We start from the raw sequence: 20,790 nt of genomic DNA on the forward strand, positions 1-20,790 counted from the left end.
ACAATTTAGTTGGTTTTATAGCAGTTTTTTTAAATACCCACCTCTGCCAAAAGCAGAGGTCAATTTTCAAACACATACAGGGATCCCAATATATGGAAGTTGTTTCTCATTGGTTAATGTGAATCATCTTAAAGATAAAACCATAAAGTACTTAAAGAAGCTGAATATATGATGTGTATTTTTCTGCGTGTCAAAAATAAAGGAGAATTGAGTGAAACAAAGAAAAAGTATTTATTGACTGGGAGGGTCAGCCTGGGGGGCAGTATGCGCTACTGTCCAAGGCCGATTGTGCTGTTTTGTTTGGGGTTTTTTGCTCCATTTTGTTTCCATTCCTATTCTTCTGTTTTATCCATAATAGCCAAATAGTTTCCACTCTAAACTCTGACAAATACCACCTCCCCCAACGCTTCGAGAAATGGGCTATAAACCGACACAAAAGTGAGTTATCGAAATAAAGTAATAACATAAAAGCATCCTCTGATCAGACAATGAGTGTAAAAACACTGGCTAAATGACTGTGACATCCATTTTTTCTGAGTTCATGGTACACAGTCGGATCCTGTTGTGTTGTTCATTGGAAACATCAGAAATGATCAAGAGGGAAAAGTAGCCGTTAAAGAAACAAAAATGCTGGGGGGGATCTTTATGACATTTTGTGGCGTGTGGTGATAATTCTTAAAAGGGACCAAGAAGGAACAAATGAGCCCCGAGCTCCGACGCCGAAGAGTTCGTGCGTGAGAGCTAGAGGGGGGAGTGCGCCGGGTGTGTGTGGGAGTGGAGGATGGAAGTGGGGGGAGAAAACCTACAAAATGAGAGTCCGCCGCTGTGGAGGAACAGAAGCGAGAGCGCGCTGAAGAAGCCAGATGTACCGTGATAATTAGCCGAGGATATTAATGGGAATAACGGGATTATGAGGATTTGAGGAGAAGTCACCAGAATCCGGTGTCTCGCAGGGCGAGGGATTAAGTTAGGCGTCTTTACTTCTTCCCTCTGCCGTTATGGGGATAGACCGGCGGCGGAGAGCATCGCTGGCTCTCACCTTGAACTTTCTCGCCTTGTTCCTGGCTGTGTCGGCTCTCACCACCAGCTACTGGTGCGAAGGGACACGGAAAGTGGTGAAGCCGTTCTGCACAGGACCGGTCACCACCAAGCAGTCCTTCTGCATCAGGTTCAACAGCACCAACATCAACGACACGCGGCTGGTGCAGTACATCTGGGAGACCGGGGAGGACAAGTACGTGTTGAGGAAGTTTCACACCGGCATTTGGTTCTCCTGCGAGCAGAACATCAACATGACCGGTAAGTTTGGTTTTCTACAGAAGTAACGGCGGACTGACGGCGGGACCGCTGTGCGCGCTGAGGAGGTGCGTCACGGAGGGAGACGTGCTGCTCCAGCTGCGATGAAATAAAATTAAAAGTCCGGGTTTTAATGCATTGACTTTTACGTTCAGTTCCACATCAACAAGGACTGGATTTGGGGATTAATCACGGAAACTACTGAGAAAATTACATGGAAATGTCACCAGGAAGTCATAATCTGACAATGAGTATTATATTTAACTAACAGGTTTTTGTGCCCATTGTTCAAAGGATATCAGATAGAGAAGTTCATAGACAGATTTATATAAACTCAGGTTCAGGATGTAATGTCAGTACACGCAAAGACATTTAAATTGCAAACACAAATACATGAATAAAACGCTAATTAATCACAATTTAGTAATATTTATGATTAAACAAGCAGACAATGGAATAATCATGTCTGGGAGCCTGAAAAGAGCAAACTAAATATATGTAATGTTGATTAATTGAATTATTCTTGGAATAGTTTTTATGGGAAAAAACATGAACAAAGCAAGGTTAAAGGTATATTTCACCCGCTTCAGTGGTTCTTCTATCACTGAGTGTGAAGCACTACGTGTCCGTGTGCAGACCACCATAAATGCATTTGTTGCACTGACAGTAGAATTTCTGGCCAGCACACAGCTATACGCTGCATTTCAGGCAGAAGACTGTGACACCCTAAGAGGGGGTGAGGGGGGTTGGGTGTTCTTGTTACTACATAATCACAGACTGGAACTTTTTCTTTAAAATTTTACATCGTAACTTTATCTTTGTGGAATATGGAGGAAAAACATATGAAGTCTGACATGCTATCAGCTTGGTACATGAAATAAATGTTTAATTTACGTTCTTTTACAGGTGAGAATTGCAGAAATTTCCTTTATGTTGCACCATCAAACGAAAGAGGTAAGTTTTTTTGGTTTTTGTTTGTTTTTGGGTTTTTTTACGTATAAAATGTTACTGCAAATAAAGACTTTTTCAGGGACATGGCAAAATTCTCAGTCAATCAGAGCCTTTATCAGTTTTGTCATCTCAAGGCTTAAAATAACCCAAAGATCTCTGTCATCTGTATGGCTGCTTTCTTGTGACTCTAAATAAGCAGATGAATCTGAAGTGGACGTTTCAGTAATTTTGTCAGTGTGATGAAATGCTGGCCAAAGTCATTTGGTTCTCCACTGACCCTCTTTCAGATATTTTTTTCTAGACATTTGTTTAAGCGTCTTTAGGCCTCCAAGTGATGTATTACGTTTTTTCTTCATCTTCTTCTTCATCAGCACTGACTTCCTGTCATTTGAAAGTGAGTCAGGTTCCACCCCAGATTTTTTTCTCACATAATTATCCTATATTGGAAAAAAAAAATCAACAGCTATTGGTGACACCATGGAGTTGTGGATGACCTAATCACTTGTGCTGCTGCTAGGCAATAAGAAACCAAAACAGTAAATCAATCAGATCCACGTGGTTTTCTCCCAGTTAATTAGTGCCCCGAACGCTGCTGTTGTGCTAAAATCTGCCTCTCGTTGCATTCTCGGTGTTTAGCACACAGAGTACAAATGAAAGAGGATCTTGGTCTCTGGGTCTGACAAAGTCAGTGGGGAAGTGCGTTAAACATGCATTTTTCTGATGGTCAATCTCATATTCTCGTACTATTTCAAAATGGGGATTAAGCCACATCTGGGTCTTGGGTGGAGGTTGGAAACAGTCATCATGATGTCACGCACTGGTTGATGAACTACCATAGCCACAAAATAATCTTTCTGTTAACTTCCTGCTTTTGTTTTTCCAACCCAATATGAAAAACAAGGGGTGAGTGTGGATGAGAGCCCACAGACACTAACCCCCCTTGAAACAGCAACTTGTCAATCAGAAAATAGCCACACCCTAAATCATAATAATGTTTTGATCCCAAATGAGACTGACATAGAAAAATGAACAAAACCTATATAGCACATTAAACTTCATGATTAAGATCATGAAGTCATTAGGAAACTAATAACTGATGTCATTTTTAAGTAGGAAGCAGGGATATGCTCTCATGGACTTAGATACAATTGTACTTCTTGCTGTAACCCTCTGCAGGCTGTTGGAAAGAAAGCAAGTTGCTATGAGCTACTATTTATGTCCTATTTATTAATGTCCTAAAGTAAACCAAGCAGAAGAGAAAAATATCTGTGCTATATTTCCTGGCACCAACAGTGCCATTAATTAAGCAGATCCTCCCGTGGGTCACATTCACAGGGTCAAAAATGTTTCCCAAAATCTCAACTCCTAAATTTTAATTAGAGCTAGCACGTAGTGAATATATTATGTATATTATGTTTGATACTCAGTTTTTCTTATTCATTTTTTCTCAGTCAGAATTTTATAGTAAAAGTTCAGTTTATTTTGTCAGGAGGCAGTACGACATGACAGAGAAGATACGTATTGTACCAGACTTAGCAAAACAAAAAAATTATTTTTTTATCATAAAAAAATGGGAATATTTTCTAGACCATCAGCGGGGAAGAGAGGGGAAAATGTAAATCCAAAGCCTGATTATTCCACTGAGCCCAACCTGCTTCTTTATTTCCAGAAAAAACTGACAACAAGGTTTTTTGGGAGGGTTTCACTCCGTTGTAGTTGCTGTCAGAAATCTTCCTTTTTGTGTCATTTATAGACAGAGGTGGGTAGAGTAGCCAAAAAATTGTACTCAAGTAAAAGTAGCACTACCTCAACATAGTTTTACTAAAAATAAAAAGTAGCCATCCAAGAAATTACTCAAGTAAGAGTAAAAGAGTATTTAGTGAAAAAGGCTATTTGAATACTGAGTAACTGATCATAACATCTGATTTAATTTTTAAAAATGAGATAAATGGTAAATGGCCTGTATTTATATAGCGCTTTACTAGTCTCTAAGGACCCCAAAACGCTTTACACATCCAGTCATCCACCCATTCACACACTGGTGATGGCAAGTTAGATAATCAGACAGACAAAAATATAAAGTTTAGTGCAAATTTTAAAGACTGAAAAGCAAAAAAACATGAACATAACATGATTACAAAATAATAAATCTAAGCAGAAGAAACACTTTTCTAATTCATTATTGAACTAATATTTAGAGAAGGTGATATAAATATATGTTAGAATAGTATAATACTACAGGTAAAATACTTCCAGTGACAGTATATGGTGTTACTTTATTTCTCCAAATGGCACAACAGACTCAGCAGATAGAACAACATTAAAACAACAAATAAGAAGTCTCACTTCGACATAAACTGTAGATTTGTGTCTGTGTCTCGTGCATTTTTGGTTAAAACGTTTATTATTCATTCAGTGAAGTTACTCACACTGAGTAACCAGACTTTTTTCTCAAGAGTAGCAATACTTCATAACAATGTTACTCAAGTAACAGTAAAAAGTACAGTGTAGTAAAACTACTCCTAAAAGTATTTTTTTCCCAAAAACGTACTCAAGTAAATTTAACTGAGTAAATGTAATTAGTTACTAACCACCGCAGTTTATAGCTCACTCCTCCACTAAAACCAGATCCCCAAAAATGCTTTATTTCAGTATATTTCAGTAACACAAAGAACTGTAGTGCCTAAAAACTACAGCGTACATCTGTTTTAGAAAAATATTGCTGTCTTAAAATAAGAAAAAACAATTAACTGACACCTGTTTTGAAAGACTGAGGTTAACTCCCTCAGACAATGGCAGGCTAACACTTTGTTTCATTCAGTTGTTTTATACAAAAAGAAGAAAATTCAATAAAAATGCCATCTTTATCCTTTAATCCCTCCTACACACTATGCAAACAATTAACTGTGTGCAGACATGTAAAATGCTGCATAACAAGATGTGGGCAGCAAATTAGTAATCTGTAACCAGGCAACTCCATATGAGCCTCGCCGCAAAGACAAAATAGATCCTCGTATAAAGAGATCTTCAGCGACTGAAACAATAACTTGGATGCCAGACTCTTTAAACAGAAGCCTGTACCGTTGTCCCTGTACAACAGGTTTAGAGCATCCATCTCTTTGCAAACCATTTGCCAGCATCATGATTAAAATACTAGGATTTAGCAAAACAAAGAAACATTTCTATGGAAGGGGCTTAATTGCAGTGTTTTAAAGCCTCTATCTTTTCCACCTGCCTAAATTAAACTGAAGAAATCTTTTACTGAAGTCAATTTAAAGCAAGCAAGAAAAAGAATTTTTAGCTGAAGGACGTATTTCTGTCCACAATTCATTCAGGGATATTTTGGGTAACAGCATGTTACGTTTATTACACACCTTATGATTAATTAACCACACACTAACTGCCTGCCCTTGGGTGATATATGCAATTACACTACAGCGTACACTGACAGGTTTTTAAATCCGCTGATATTTTGTCCTAACACGTATATAGACTCCAGCTCAGAATGCTCTGCGTCTCTGGGTAGATCATGCTCTGTATCCTCTCCCTGACTGTGAAGGTTAATGATACGGGGGATGGGGTTGCCGGTGCACCTTTCTCCACTCACTCTTCCCCGCTTCCTCTGCCTTTTCACGTCTCTGCTCCCTTCCTTCACCCTTGCTCACCCATATTCTCCCTCACGCCCCAATTTCCCTTCTCTCTCCCCACGACGTCACACTTCAACACCACCATCCACACAACTTGATTTTTTGTCTTCTTCCTCTTGGCCATTACTTTGCTATAACAAACTGTTTTCACAGGTGTGCTGTGGCTGTGCATAGTTGCAGAGTGCCTCTACATTCTCCTGCTGGCCACCGGAGGCATCCTTATGTCCATAGAAGTGTGTCACATCGGCAACGTCATCGACGGGCTCAAGCTCAACGCCTTTGCTGCCATATTCACTGTGCTGTCAGGTGAGAAGCATTAATATAATTACCATCTTTGCCATCAAGTTAGTGAAAAGCATCAAATCAAATAGTTGTGATTCAATGAGCGCTATTTTTGTTCATGTTTGTTTTGTGCTCTCCAATGAAAAGATTACAGATACTGTGATTGTTGTCAGTATCTTTTTCCACTTTAGATGAGAAGAGCTTTTATTTGGACATATTACTAACTATACTATATATAACTATATGTTGCTGCCATTAGTGAGTCTTATAGCCTCCCAAAAGTCAACTGGAAAACCTTGAAACTAGGTTAACTGGCTTCCAAAGTTAGAACTCATTGTTGTTCTCTTGCGTTAAAGGGAGGATTTTCAGTAAAGCCAATCATATGTGGGTAGCAGATACTGAGTATCTTCTTCTGCTTTCTACGTGTTTGTAACCAAAACCTGCTCAGACAGCGTTGGTCAGTAAAATAAAGAATTGAAATTTAAATCAGAAAGATGCTGCTTCCAGGAGTCTTTGTCTTCCATTTGTCACATATAAACTGATATGTTGCTTCCATTACTATTACTCCAGTTCATAACCGATAGTGTTCCATTGTTTGATTTTCATATCCAGTTATGCTTTTATTGCAACTATTTTAGATATGTGTCGTACTTAAAAAAAAGAAGAAGAAGCTATTGCTAATCCAGTGCTTTCCAGATGATTTTTTTGCAGGATGGGCCAAAGTCTTACAGTACTTTTCTGCATTCATTCAACTCATTCAATGTTTAATTGAGTCATTTTGACCAGTTCTCCAGCAACACTGGCTGAAATGCAGCCACAGCCTCTACCATGTTTTACAATTGACTTTAGACAGTCACTGTTGTACCTCTCACCTGATCTCTTCCATGCATATTGATGAGGATATACATTGGCAGTTCTTCCCATCTAGTTCACAAGCTCCCGAAAGAGTGTAACAATATGCCCTGAGGGGGGGGAAAGAGGTGTTTTAGAATTTACCCCCCTCCAGGTAAAAAGTAGTAAGACAGATCAAGGACATTGGAGGAAATCTGGAGCTTTAGATGAAAACCAAAGCAGACAATTCAGATTTTTTATACTTAGCTCTGCATTAAGGGGTTGTGATGTCATCTTTGTACACGGGATGATGAAAGAATCTGAGATGATGGAGGAGCTGTCAGCCATGCACTCAATGTAAGGGACAAGGACAGGGCATGATTAGTTCCTGGAGGCAACTGCATGCTTGGGTAGGCTGGGGCTCAAATGGGAGGCGTTAGAACTGATGGCTGTCCTGTTTTTCTCTACTTCAGACTTTCCAAAAACCTGTGAATTGTGGTGGATCGTGGTCTCTTTGGTGTTCTGGTTTGATTATTGCTAAGAGACTTGACAGCCAGGTTTGTTATCAAATGCGCTGATAACTTGCACTATGAAGAAGAGCATATGAATTTGAATTCGAGCCATTTTTCAGTCAGTTGTAGTTTTTGTCGTGGTTTAAGCCATGCTCTCCTTTTTACAACTCACTAAACTATTAAGTTTATATTTATTTAAGGAGGAGGAAGTTAGCCTACCTTGCAAGTTTTTGCAAAAACAGAATATTTATGGATTGCTATAGTGCTGAAATGTGGAAAACTATCAAGAACCACATTTTGTTTTTTGTGGACAAGGGCCTTTCCCTTATTTTTGCACGCGATTACATTGGATAGCATGAGAATCTGAAACTCCAAAGTGAAACTTTCTTAACCTCCCTTAATGGCAAGGTTACTATTAAATTTTATTAGGTCCTGTTGAGGCATTGGCAGCTCCTGTGCACTCAAGAATGTATTTTTCAGCATTATGTAACGCACAAAAAGACAGCATCCTGTAACTTCACCTGATTTTGGTAACATACCGATGCACCAAATGAATAGTGACAGTATTGCATTGATGTTAGGCTCCTTGTCCATGAAGTCACCGCATTCTTTGCTAATATAAAACTGAAAAGTCATGCCCTGTAGAGGACCCCAAAATAAAAATTAACATTTACTGCAGGAACGTTTATCCAAGCTTTAAATACACTTTTGCTAAGTACTGTAAGAAAACTATAGCAAACGCTTGAGATATATACTGATTTTATTCCGTTTCTGTTTAACTTTAAAACCACTGAGTCCTTAGTTCTGCTTCCTTGTTGGCATTTATCCAGTCATATATTCAGGCCAGTTGTAGCCTCTCAGCCCTGAAAAGATTTCCAGTCTGCCTCCCTCTCTCGGTGGAGGAATTAACAATGACCTTCTCTCTAATCCACTCTGTGAAAATGATCCCGACCACCACACTCTGGGCAGTGATTCAGCAATGAAAGATACTCGACTCCACGACAGTGACTCACAGCTTTTTGCTGCTTTGACAGGTGAAATTCAGAAAATGTGTTTTTAAAAAAACAGAAAAGGCTACAGGCTGAAGAATCGTACAACCTGTAAAACCGAGGTCCACACTTTGACCAATTTATTTAATGCTTAAAGGTTGTAACATATGTGTGTACTGTATCTATTCTTTAACTACAGGCAGTTCTAGTTAGACTATAGAAAAGACGCTTGTAGGCCTGGAGTAAAACTGATGCTATACTTGATCCACGGCTCACCCAAAATATGTTAGCATTTTGTGAAACACACTTACCAGCTTTTGTTATGTCAGTGACATGAGAGAATTAGTACTCTTCTCATCTCTGGCTAGAGACACATATTGTTTAGCATTGCTTAATTTAAAGACCTGAGGCAGCAGAGAACAGCTAGTCTGGCTTTATTGAAATATGTCTAAAACATGATAACGTCATAAATTAGCATGATGTGTTGGATTTGTTTAATCCATTCATAAACCGAAATGCAGTAATGTGCAAAAGTCTTGAGCCTTCTCATTTCTTGATATATTATGAGGAAAACGGGAAATACATGCAGAGACTGAAACATGCAGTCCTACAGCATATATGTAAAAAAAAAAAAAAGAAAAATCCCCCGCTCGCCCCTGTGGGCGGTCAATCCTTCAAGCTCGGGTCCTCTACCAGAGGCCTGGGAGCTTGAGGGTCCTGCGCAGTATCTTAGCTATTCCTAGGACTGCTCTCTTCTGGAAAGAGATCTCCAATGTTGTTCCCGGGATCTGTTGGAGCCACTCGCCTAGCTTGGGAGTCACCGCACCTGGTGCTCCGATTACCACTGGGACCACTGTTACCTTCACCCTCCATATTTTCTCGAGCTCTTCTCTGAGCCCTTGGTATTTCTCGAGCTTCTTGTGTTCCTTCTTTCTGATGTTGCTGTCATTGAGAACTGCTACATCGATCACTACGGCCGTCTTCTTCTGTTTGTCTACCACCACTATGTCCGGTTGGTTAGCCACCACCATTTCGTCCATCTGTACTGGACATCAGCCACTTACTCTATCTGCCGGTGGTACATACTGTGCAGGGGCCTGTCCTTCCATGATGGTTCCTCGCCTTCCTCTTTCTTGGGTTTCTACTGCCTGAGGTATTCACTGAGCACGTGGTCGCTTGGGGCCATCTTCCTGATGTGTATATATATATATATATGTGTGTGTACTGTATGATAACAATATATAAACAGTCTGAACTGTTTTTCAAGCTTTCTTCTAAATGAAACAGACTTGAAGTAGACTTCAGGATAGTTCTCCAGGCTCCTTGATGGACATTCAAAGCACTTCTTTGGATGCTGGTTGCCTCTTTTTCAGTTCTCTGTCAAAATGATCCCACACTGCTTCAATATCAATGTTGAGATTCAGGCACTGGGAAGGCAAATCCATGACTGATAGTGTTCATTTTGTGCTTTTCTGTTCTGTGTTTCATTGTCATGCTGAAAAAAGCATGACAAAAAACCAATCAGATACTTTCCAAATCGTTTTGCATGGTGGATTAAACTCCGATGGCACTTTTCTGTGTTCATAATTTTATCAGTTTTATCAAGATCCCCAACACAGAACCATGACAAAGCCTGCCCTGTGTTTCATAGATGGTTGTACTTCTCTCCTGACCTTCCCAGAACCACACTGACAACGATTTAGATTCTTGTAATTTTTTAAAGTGATCTTGAGCTATAGTTTTCCAGGCTTTCTGAAGGTCTTTCAAAGTTTTCCTGTGGACATTGGCTGCTTTTTCACTCATTGTCATTCTAGTCTACTTTCTGTTTTTTAAGCCACTTAACATCACTATGACTCACTTAAACATATAAGCTGGTCAGATCCACAATAACATTTTCTGCTTGCATCAAGCTTGTAACTTTGCAGACATCTTGAAACCTAATTTAATTAATTAGCTAAATTAACTGTAATTTCAGTGGTCACTGGAACATAAATACTGCATGTATAGAATCACCAGTAAAACCAGAATAAAAGGTGTTTTAAAATGCTTTTAATGCCCAATACTGACTTTCCTACTGTAGGAAAGAAAAACTGTTCATTTTGGTAAAAGGTCACGACAAGGAGAGTCTCTATCAAGAACAATGTGGATACAGAGCAATGTCCGAAAGCATTACAAAAAAATGGAAATATTACGTTTGCTCAAACCCAACGAAACTTTACTTCTTTGATCTAACTCTAAGACAAGACATTGCTTTGATTGATGCTTTTCTTCAAATAGTCTGTTTTAGTGAAATGTATTTTGTTGGAAATTGGTGCAAGAATGAGGTTTTTGTCTCTGCTTGGATCAAATTTTCTGTCATATTTGTCTTTTTCAAAGAATCCGGCTTTATGTCTGTGAAGGAAAGCCCCTGATCAGAAGGCAACGTTTTTAAAAACTTTAAGAGACCAAGAAGATTAGAGAAATTCATTCAAGAGACATATATGGATATGTGGTGAGCCTGAGGCTGCATATTGATTAGTTTGACGTTAGAGTTGGATTCCCCCTAGTCTGACTGTTGCTTTGATTTTAGTACAGAGTAACCCAAGTTCTCTTTTGATCCTGTTGGCATATGAGGCAATGACGGAGCTATAGTCTTACTAGTTAAGTGTCCTCAAAACTTCATATCGTGTATCAGGTGCCTTCTTAATCCTATATGACTTTTTTTGCAGATGAATACACTGGGAATGACCTACTTTTTCCTTAAACTGGAATATTTACAAAAAAAAGAAGTAAAAAGCAAATTGAAAGTTCTCATTCAAATAGATTTGTATAAAAGTGATATGGGTAATGCATCATATTTATCGTCATGACATCAGCACCACCCCACCCTGCTTGTAATCACAATTACTTCAAACCTACATTGCCATTACATTCAAATCACCACAAACTGTATATAAAAGATGGATGCAAGTGTCTTAAACATGCATTATTTCTAATGGCCAGCAGGGAGGGATGTTCAAAAAGGCATCAAGCTACATGGAAGTCTATGGAAAAACAGCCTTCAGCTCCTTTGACCTTAGTAAGACTTTTCCTGATCAGTTCAGATCAGTACCTTACATATTCCTCTGGTTATCAGTTTTATCACTCCTCATTTTAAAATCACCAAGATGGCAACAGTATTAACACTCTGCTCAAGCCTTTAAAGTTTGAGTTCAGGTGACCATCTTTTGCCTGGCATAGACTCAAGTGAGAAAATGCACCTCCAAACCTATTGTCAGTTTAAAAAACTGGTGAAGGTTTAAAACGCTGTAGCAAGGATGTTATAAGATGGAAAAGATAACTAAGATTTACCTGATTTTTTTATTTGTCACTTGTTAATCATATTGACAGTTTGCTTTTGTGTCGTTGTGGATTGTGCATCACTGTGAATCGTGAGACTTTATTATCTCCTTTCCAAATGGGAATCTCTGAGACTGACAAATGAAGCTAATCAGAAGTGCCAAAATCTGCAGTTCCTTTAATGGCCAACTGAAGCTAGATCCATATGTGAGTCAGTCCCCCAGACTCCAGTGTTGAAATGCCCAAGTAATTGGCATTTAAAAAGCCATTACTTTACAGTAAATGGATGTAGACGATGCTGGATGATTTTATTTTATCTTCTATTTATTTCTGGTGCATTTTACTGGCAGGGGCAGGCTGAAGGTTGACACCTTTTCCAGGGTCTGTCTATCACAGCAGAAAAACTACTGACCATCACTCAGTCATCCTGTTGTGGTCTTGTGATATTTTCATTTTCACCTGATAGGTGCTGAACCTAGCATGCTCTCCTGCAACTAAACTCAGGAGTCGTGTTTTCACACACTTACCCAGTGTTTTGCCAGCTGTAACGTTCAGTAAGATAGCGAGTGAACTCTCAACCCAGGCCGTATGTGTCATGTTTTATTTATATATGGCTCGCTGTCTGAAGAAGTGAGCTGTTTGCATAAATAGAGGGGGTGAAATCTGTGAGGCTGGTACTCAAGTGTGAGTGTAGTTTTTATTTCTCTAAAACACAAAATCATTTAGAATTTTTTTACGGCTTTTGTTGCAGTTCGTCGGCTCTCAAACATCAACGGTTTAGTGTCCTTGTAACAGTTTGTTTCTCTTTTTAATGGGCTGAATATGTTATGTTAATGAGGTCTGAGCTGAAATTTTATTACACCTGTCAGTTATGTGACGTATGATGAGGCGTGTGAGGTGATGATGAAAAACAGACGTATTGGGGAAGTAAAAGAAAGAGAGGCTTACTTTGATGTGAGGAATGAACTTAAGTTGAGCTGAATTCAGGTAATTAATGTGAGCAATGTGAGTAAAAACTTCAGTTTTTGTGCTGAGTGTGTGTTAAAAAAAATAAAAACTGTGGTTTTAATAGCGGGTGCCTGCGGAACTGCCAATTTGTTCCAATAGTAAGAGTGGTCATGCTAACTGTACTGTGTGTGACAGAGACTGCTGCTCGTTAGTGTATAAAGAGCCTGAGGGGACAGAAGGAAATACTGAGCAATCTGGAGCTATTTTAGGTGATACTTAACAATCTGAGAAAAATGTGACATGTTTCTCATAAACAAAACCAAAAAAGCATTTGTATTCCTTTAATTATATTTCGCATTACTTTTAGAAAATCTTTTTAAACATTGCAGTTTATTAAAAAAACAAAACGGTTATGCACCATTTAAATACAGCTTATTAATACAATTTTTCTTGATATGAAAGAATCTTTTCTGACTTTTTCAAAAAAGCAAGTTTCTCCAAACTCTCTATTCTCCATTTGTGTTACACTCTAACTTGCCAACTGTCAGCTATTTTCTGCCTTTTTCATGCTGCCCAAACAAAAAGAGCCTCAAAGTTTCATTCTAATGAGAAAGCTATACACAAGACAAACTCTGAAACTCTGGCTTTTTCCACTGGACCATATAGATGAAAGGAGTTCAAAACATAGACTTGCCTTCAGTTGATAAGAGCACATAAAAAGACCTCTCTGAAAACTACAAAAACACCTTTGAAAATGTTCAAGTTTATAAATATGAAATAAAATATCCATAAAAATTAAACTCTACTTCAAAGAACACATGCTCTGGCGGATTAGATTAACAACACTTACCGGTAATACGCGTGTTCTCAATTTTAACAACTTTTTTTTTTTTCACCTTCCAGCACCTTGTCTTAATACCTGCAGCTTAAAGCAACTGATCTCCAAAGCAAGAGAAACGTGGCACAGCAGCAGCAACAAGTTTACTTATCTCTGACATGGAGACAAACATCTGCTAGATAACCACACTTTCTGTTTCTATTTCTTAAATTAGTGTGTGCCTAGTGTACTAAAGTGTGCATGGATGTGTTGCTTGACTACTTAAGGCACAATGAACCTGTAGTTATTTAAGAAACTACCAAAATATAACAAGAAGTAACAATTTGATTTTATGTTGGAGGACTGCAGATGTTTTATATGTACAGAACAAATATTTCAGTGTCAGTGGAGTAAAGCAATCGTTATGTTAGAGAAATCATCTGCTCACCAAGTATGTGTAACCTAGTGACAAGCCTGTGAATGCTGGCTAGTAGCACAGTAACACAGCAGTACTTGTTTTTTCAGTCCTGTATGCTGGGCTGCATATTGTATGCTTACAAGTGTACTAATCTATCCTTAGATGCTGAAGAAAAACAGGACGCCTACAAGCTCAGGAGAAGCTATATTAGCACAGTAAAAAAAATATGCATAGAAGATGCACCTAGTGCAGCTGCTGTGATAGTGTAGGTAAGTAGAAATGCACAGATCAACCAGCCAAAGATCAGAATCAAACGAGTTCCAGGATTCTCAGCCCTGACTGACCAGTCAGCCTCATGTATGACATATTATGAGTCGTCCTGTTTCATGCCTGTGAAAAATCCACAGTGGTGCAGGGAAATGGTTGTGTGCACACTCACAGGCATACACTAATGCCACATTCCTTAATAAGTTGGAATTTCTTAGTGTCACAATTTGAATCTTGAATGCCCCCTCAACTTGGATTTCCCACTTGGAAGGTTGGAGTAGCCCTACCAACCCTCGAGGTAACGGTCCAAGATGGCAGCACTGAACATGAGCAAAAGTAAAACTGTAAAACCTGTCCTGCCAATGTTGTGTATGTGTGACTGACTAAACAAGCCATATGCAGAGCACTGACCAGGCTCTATACATGAATGTGCTCCAGCTGTTTTAAAAGCAAAAAAGTTTTATGTTGTATTGATACATGAATGGCTCTAACTAGCTTATCTACCTAGCAAATCCTGTTTTTCTTTTTTGGAAGGCCAAGTTCAGACGTATTTGGACCGCAGCAAAACATGCACTATGACTAAAGACACAACCCACTATGAAAACATACAAAACACCTTGAAACAAAATTATTTGTTTACATTGTAAAGAAGCTAACAAAGACAACAACCCAGTTTTAACCAACATAATTTAATATAAAAAGAGCAGCTTAGAAAGGCAGCTTCTCAGAAGTAAAGATGAGGAGAACCATCCATCCATTTGCTTCTGCTTATCCTTTTTCAGGGTCGCTGGAGCCTATCCCAGCTGTCTTAGGGCAAGAGGCAGGGTACACCCTGGACAGGTCGCCAGTCTGTCGCAGCGCTAACACATAGGCACAGACAATCATTCGCACTCACATTCACTCCTATGGGCAATTTAGAGTTTCCATTTAACCTAACCCCCCTAAGTGCATGTCTTTGGACTGTGGGAGGAAGCAGAGAGAACCCACACAAACACAGGGAGAACATGCGAACTCGACAAAAGAAGACCCCGTCCTGATCCTGATGGTAGAATTAAACTCAGGACCTTCTTGCTGTGCGGCAGCAAAGCTGACCACCATGTCACCATGCTGCCCCAGTCCCACTGTTCAAGAACATGTGTCTATAAGTTGTGGGAAAATTTCATAATAATGATCTTCAGTGTAATTGTGAAGCCTGTGAATGCTCTCTTCTTGTAGTCAGAGGAATTGAAATTTGAAATTAGTGTTTTCTTTTTTTTTTGCACACATCCTCCTGACTTTTTCGGTGAAGTCCTTGCACATTTCAGCAAGCCATATTTCTCATGAACCACATACTGCAGATATTAAAACAGCGTTGGTTTGTAGTAGAAGAGTGAAGTTGTTTAGACCTTCAACCTATAAACATTTGAAGCATTGCAAAATGAAAAATAAAACAAAGAAGACCCAACACTGTTGACTAGGTAGAATACTATATCAGACAGTATTAGGGCAGTGGTGTTAAAAAAGGGGTACTACACAGTAGTAAACATGTCCCTGTACCACACTGTTAGACGTGTTGCTGCCATTAAATTACAATAAGCTAATATTATTTATCAGTTTAAACAATTGGGTTTATTCTTTTCTTACTTACACTTTATACACTATTCCAACTTTTTGGTATTGTGGTTCTATTATTTACTAATATTCCAATACGAGGGAATATGTTGCACAATATCTCTCAACAATAAATGTTTTTCGGTCTGTACTAAAATAATTCTGCTGTGTTCTTGTATGAAATCACACTGTGACATCCTGTTTCTGATGTTCTGACCAGATACTCAGAAAAAGACTGTTCTTCAGCCAACTGGAATTAGACGAGGCATAATGCCCCACAAGAGAGAGAAAAACAATTCATTGCTCTTCGTGTGTTTGTGACTTTGAGTAAAGCATATTGTTTGTGTATAATCTTTCACATGAGAGCATTGCAGATTAATGACATGCCCCTACTTGTAGTTTGGTGTTGTTGCTGTGCATAATGTATAGCTACAATTTGATAGGTCTGACATGCCGAAAAATGAAAAGTGTAAAGTTTGACATATCCTGTGACCGGTATTGTATTAGCCACAAAAAACACATGTATTTTTTCTTTTTTCATATCCGCTTTGTCGTATGACAGATTTCTCATGCAGTTCTAAACGCAGGATTAAAAGCTCAACCACCTTTTGTACACTGGATGAATAGTCATTTTCCAAACAGCGTGATAAAGGACAAATAATCCTTAGTGTCAGACTTCAGTTGTAGCTTGTGCACAATGACAAAACAGATTAAAAAAATCTAGGTGCCCCCTGTTGACTGTGAGAGAGCTTTGCAGCACAGATTAGGCTAAACTGCTTTCTCGATGTTGTACGGCTGAACTGGATCAAAAGCGTCACATCTCTGAGGCTGCTTGTATATGTTAAGTGCTTTGACACTAAAAATAAATAACCTTGCAATGGCATGTATTGACTTCTTTTGGAAAAAAGTGACCTTGTGTTAGGAGAACAAGCATAATTTCCAGATGACAGAACGTGCTGAGACTCGGGACTGCGATTTGTTCCACTCATCCTGATGCACGGCTGCCTCTGATCTGCATAACATTATGATAATGTAGCACTGTCATATCTTTAGGAATAAACATGAGCTCTGATAGGGATGAGATGAGAATTTAGGTGTTTGGTACTGAATCTGGTGCACTCATGTTCGGCCCAGGGATTTGTGGAGGGGGGGGGCTTATGTGGTAATCGGATTGGTAGGCTACAAATCCGCAGCTTTTTATTCCTGTGCTGGTTTGTGGGCAAGGCAAAATCCAGCACAAAAAAATCAGGTGCAAAGATGAAAATAATAAATGAAGCGAAGCACAGAAAACCAAGCAAGAGGCAGACGAGGGGAAGAGATGGGAAGAATATGAAAGGACAAAGAGTATACCGGATAAGTGGAAGATGCTGCTAATCTCTACTTTACGTTTTGCACCCAGTTCTTGGTATATATGGATTGGACTCAGTTGATGGCTGCTGAAACCTCCAACAAACAATAGTTGTCCTATTACAGGATGAAAGCACGCCTGTTGAGCATGAGATTTCTTCACATAATGAAAAGGGTGTAAATAAATAGGAGATGTCTTGTAATGTCTGGGCTATCTTTTATTCTAGCTTCTCCAGCTCAGTACAATCTCCCATCAGTGTTATCCAGCTTGCTGAAAGTCAGAGTGTGCTTTTTGTTTCCATCTTTTCCATTCATAAAGAGAAAAAAATATTAAATATGATTTACACAAAGATAGGAAATTTTAACACCTTTGCTGTTTTCCATTTTTTACACAAAATCAGATTGGAATATTTTTCACAGTTGTTCTTTCTCACATTTGCCACAGCAGACAATTTTATCCTGCAGATATGTTTGCACTACTGTAAATAAACTATGCCTGAAGTACACAGGAAGCTGAACTGGTAGATGTAACAGGAAATGGTACCAAGATGCTAAACAGCTTATATTCTAATACATTTAACACTGCAAATGTGGGAGAAGTACAAATGGCAGCAAGCATGTCATTTGTTGGTGTTGTCTATATCTGTTAGTTTTTTCTAATTTCTAGTTTTAATCTCAATTTTTGGCATTTATCCTGCAAACATGCCCAGATAATAAAGAGCTGCTTAAAAAGAACAGAGCAAAAAAAAGCAGTATGAATAAATAATATATGCATAATAGCGAAAGACTCTTTCGTGGCTAGAGTTTTCATTATTACCATCATAAAAGGTGAAACACTGTACTGCGCTATTAATGAACCGTTTGTTTTTTAATAAAATAAAAACTAAAGAGTAAATTTGTTTAGAACGAACAAAAAAGTATGTTTGTGGCAGGCACTGCTGCATCCAGTTAATGGTTCCTCTGAGTATAAAGCTTTATTATCTCTAATTAGTAGTACATTCAAAAACTTCATAATTTTAACAAAGTTGAAAAAAGTTAAGTTAGTTAGGAAAGCTTGTGCATGTTCTTATCCATCATTTTCCTTTCGTATTTTCATGTATTCTACATGGATCTTAAGCTAGTTGGAAAGCTAACTTGCTGCCCAAGATACATAGTTTTACTTTTACTTGCTCAGTATCGCAAGTAAAAGTACAGAATGTTACTGTTTGGGTTTTTAAAATCATTTGGCTAGAAAAAAAAGCTACAGCTACATAAAAACTTCAGCCAATTGACAAAGTAAGCTAACTGTCGCTTGTTTGCTAACTCAACCCGTTCTCACTCCCAAAGCGTAACATTTTACGCTAGGTGACAAATCGTCACCATATTACGTTTTCGGCTACCCACCACGTTCCTAAATGACGACCTCGGAAAAAGAGGAAATATGAGAACCGTCTGGACTGAACCTACACATGTTCGCTCTTTTTCTTCAAATCGCTTAGAAACACGCTATTTAACATCATTAAAGTCCTGGTTAAGGTCAGGAATAAGGTTATGGTCAGGGCTAGGGATAAGGTTAGGTTTAGGGCTGGAATACAGGGCTGGAACGTCTACTACCGCGGGAGCGTCATTGCACTGGATTCCAGCCATAACCCGCCGCGTACCATAAGAACGCCGAAGGTCTCCTTTCGCGTTCCTCAGGAACGCCGCGGGACGTGACAAAACGTCGACATGTTACGCCTCGGGAGTGAGAACGCTCTGGCTAACTACAGCTCATGTGCTAGCAGTAGCAACAGCATTGCTAATATATTTTTTTTCCTTGTTTAGTCTAGTGTGTGTGTGTGTGTGTGTGTGTGTGTGTGTGTGTGTGTGTGCGCGTGTGTTATTGTATTGCAATGACTCACACGTATCTTTGAGACGAATGTGACCCTGAGGACACTTTGACAAGGCAGTTACTGTCACGGTCTGCAGAGACAGGCCGTGCGGTGGTGTGTGTGATGGACCCAGGTGCATACACAAGTTAGTAGACGGGAGTGGACTTAACAGAAAGCGAGCCTTTATTATGGCTGAAGACAAAGTGCACAAACAAAGCAGGGATGGCGTGACTAGACTATAACTAAACTGGGAAAACTAATACTGCGACAAACTAAGAAAACTCAGACTATGATGATCACTGCAAGGACTGACCGTGAAAACATGGAGGTGAGAACACAGACGACGCGACACAGACTGTACGAAACACAGAGACTAAATACACATGAGGGATGATCAGGGGAAGTGGATGCACACGGGGAACACAGGTGACACTGATAATCATAACAAGACACGGCAGGAGTGAACGTAACACTGATGGGAGATGGGCAAAGTAAAGCAGGAAGTACACAGAGGTTCAAACAGGAGGAGAGAGAGCACGGGGAGAACGCAGACATAACGGGCTGGGGAAAACATAGAATAAAACACAAAGAGAGACGAGGGCTCATAAATACACAGAGGGGCACACAGGGGGTAAGAGTCACGAAGGGAAAACACATAAGGAACAACGTAACAGATCAACCCAGGAAGCATGGCCTAAATAAAGAACAAAATACAAAAATACACGAAAACTAAGAATACTGGGCCCACATGGCCCAGGACCATGACAGTTTTGAGTCCTTTCATAGGTTGCTATATATAGTTCTGTCTGTGGATGTATTTTATCAAATTAATAATATCAGTATTATAGGAGGGCTGATATTAAAAGCTAATATTAGCTTTTTTGATAATCTGCTAGCGACAGCATTTATAATGGCCAATAAATGAAAATTTTAAACTCGAAAAAAGATTTAGGAGAAACACTCCAATCCACCAGGGGTCGAATGTTGGGTGTTTTTAACAGTAAATTATAGGGAAATCTATTTTCCTGTCGTGTGTCTAAAAGAAAAAATATCGCCTGATATATCAGAATATTGGAATGCTAAATCACCACATCTATATCATTGGGGTGCATTGCATCTGTGCTAGATGCTTTTCTGAATGTTTACTGGTGTGCAGTTAGGATTAAAGGCAGGTGAGAATAAGGCAGTGCTGGGAGAAATTCAGCTCTACCCTCCTACCATTACCTGAGGTCTGAGGTCTGGGTTTCTCTGCTCCACTGCTGCCAACACAACCCAGCCACAGATAAGCAGCCAAAACTGGATGGATGAATGCTTCTACAAAATATGTTTTTCACCAGCGTGTTGCTGGTGTAACTCAACTGTTTGATTCAAATGTAGTGTAAAAATTACAATTAGTTAAAAACCTTTGTTGTTTTCCTTGTAAATTGCATATTGGCCTTGAGCTGAGCATGCCTAGCAACAGAAGCTTAAAGGGAACAGGGTTTAGGGAAAAATGAATTGTCTCTCTGTTTTCCCCTTGACTCTCGTGGTCTTCATCTCACAAACAGTGGCACGCTGAGATTGGCTGTAATTACCATATTTATGCCTTCATTTCTTTCATTGCATTAGTTGATCCTATTCCCAAGCAGAAGCCTGCTTACGTGCAAAAGTAAATAACTCCACCAACACTGCTGTATTCTGAAATTTACTGCAAGATTTATTAGCAGCAGCAGCACTGTGAATGGTAT

General features: G+C 39.2%; 1 protein-coding gene across 1 annotated transcript in view; it reads left to right on the plus strand.

Annotated features, from left to right (window-relative positions):
• The first annotated feature begins 841 nt into the window (after positions 1–841).
• Positions 842–20,790, plus strand: part of gsg1l2b (gsg1-like 2b) — a 29,172-nt gene continuing 9,223 nt past the window's right edge. The window contains exons 1-3 of the mRNA XM_085283709.1: positions 842–1,299; positions 2,203–2,250; positions 6,048–6,200. Of these exons, the coding sequence (XP_085139835.1) occupies positions 999–1,299; positions 2,203–2,250; positions 6,048–6,200 (502 nt within the window). The 5' untranslated portion in view covers positions 842–998. The remainder of the gene's footprint in view (positions 1,300–2,202; positions 2,251–6,047; positions 6,201–20,790) is intronic.

This window comes from Mchenga conophoros, linkage group LG8, assembly GCF_057382185.1.
Source record: "Mchenga conophoros isolate Kocher_MC1m ecotype Shallow Benthic linkage group LG8, M_conophoros_male_GT1.1, whole genome shotgun sequence".
NCBI classification, from domain to species: Eukaryota; Metazoa; Chordata; class Actinopteri; order Cichliformes; family Cichlidae; genus Mchenga; species Mchenga conophoros.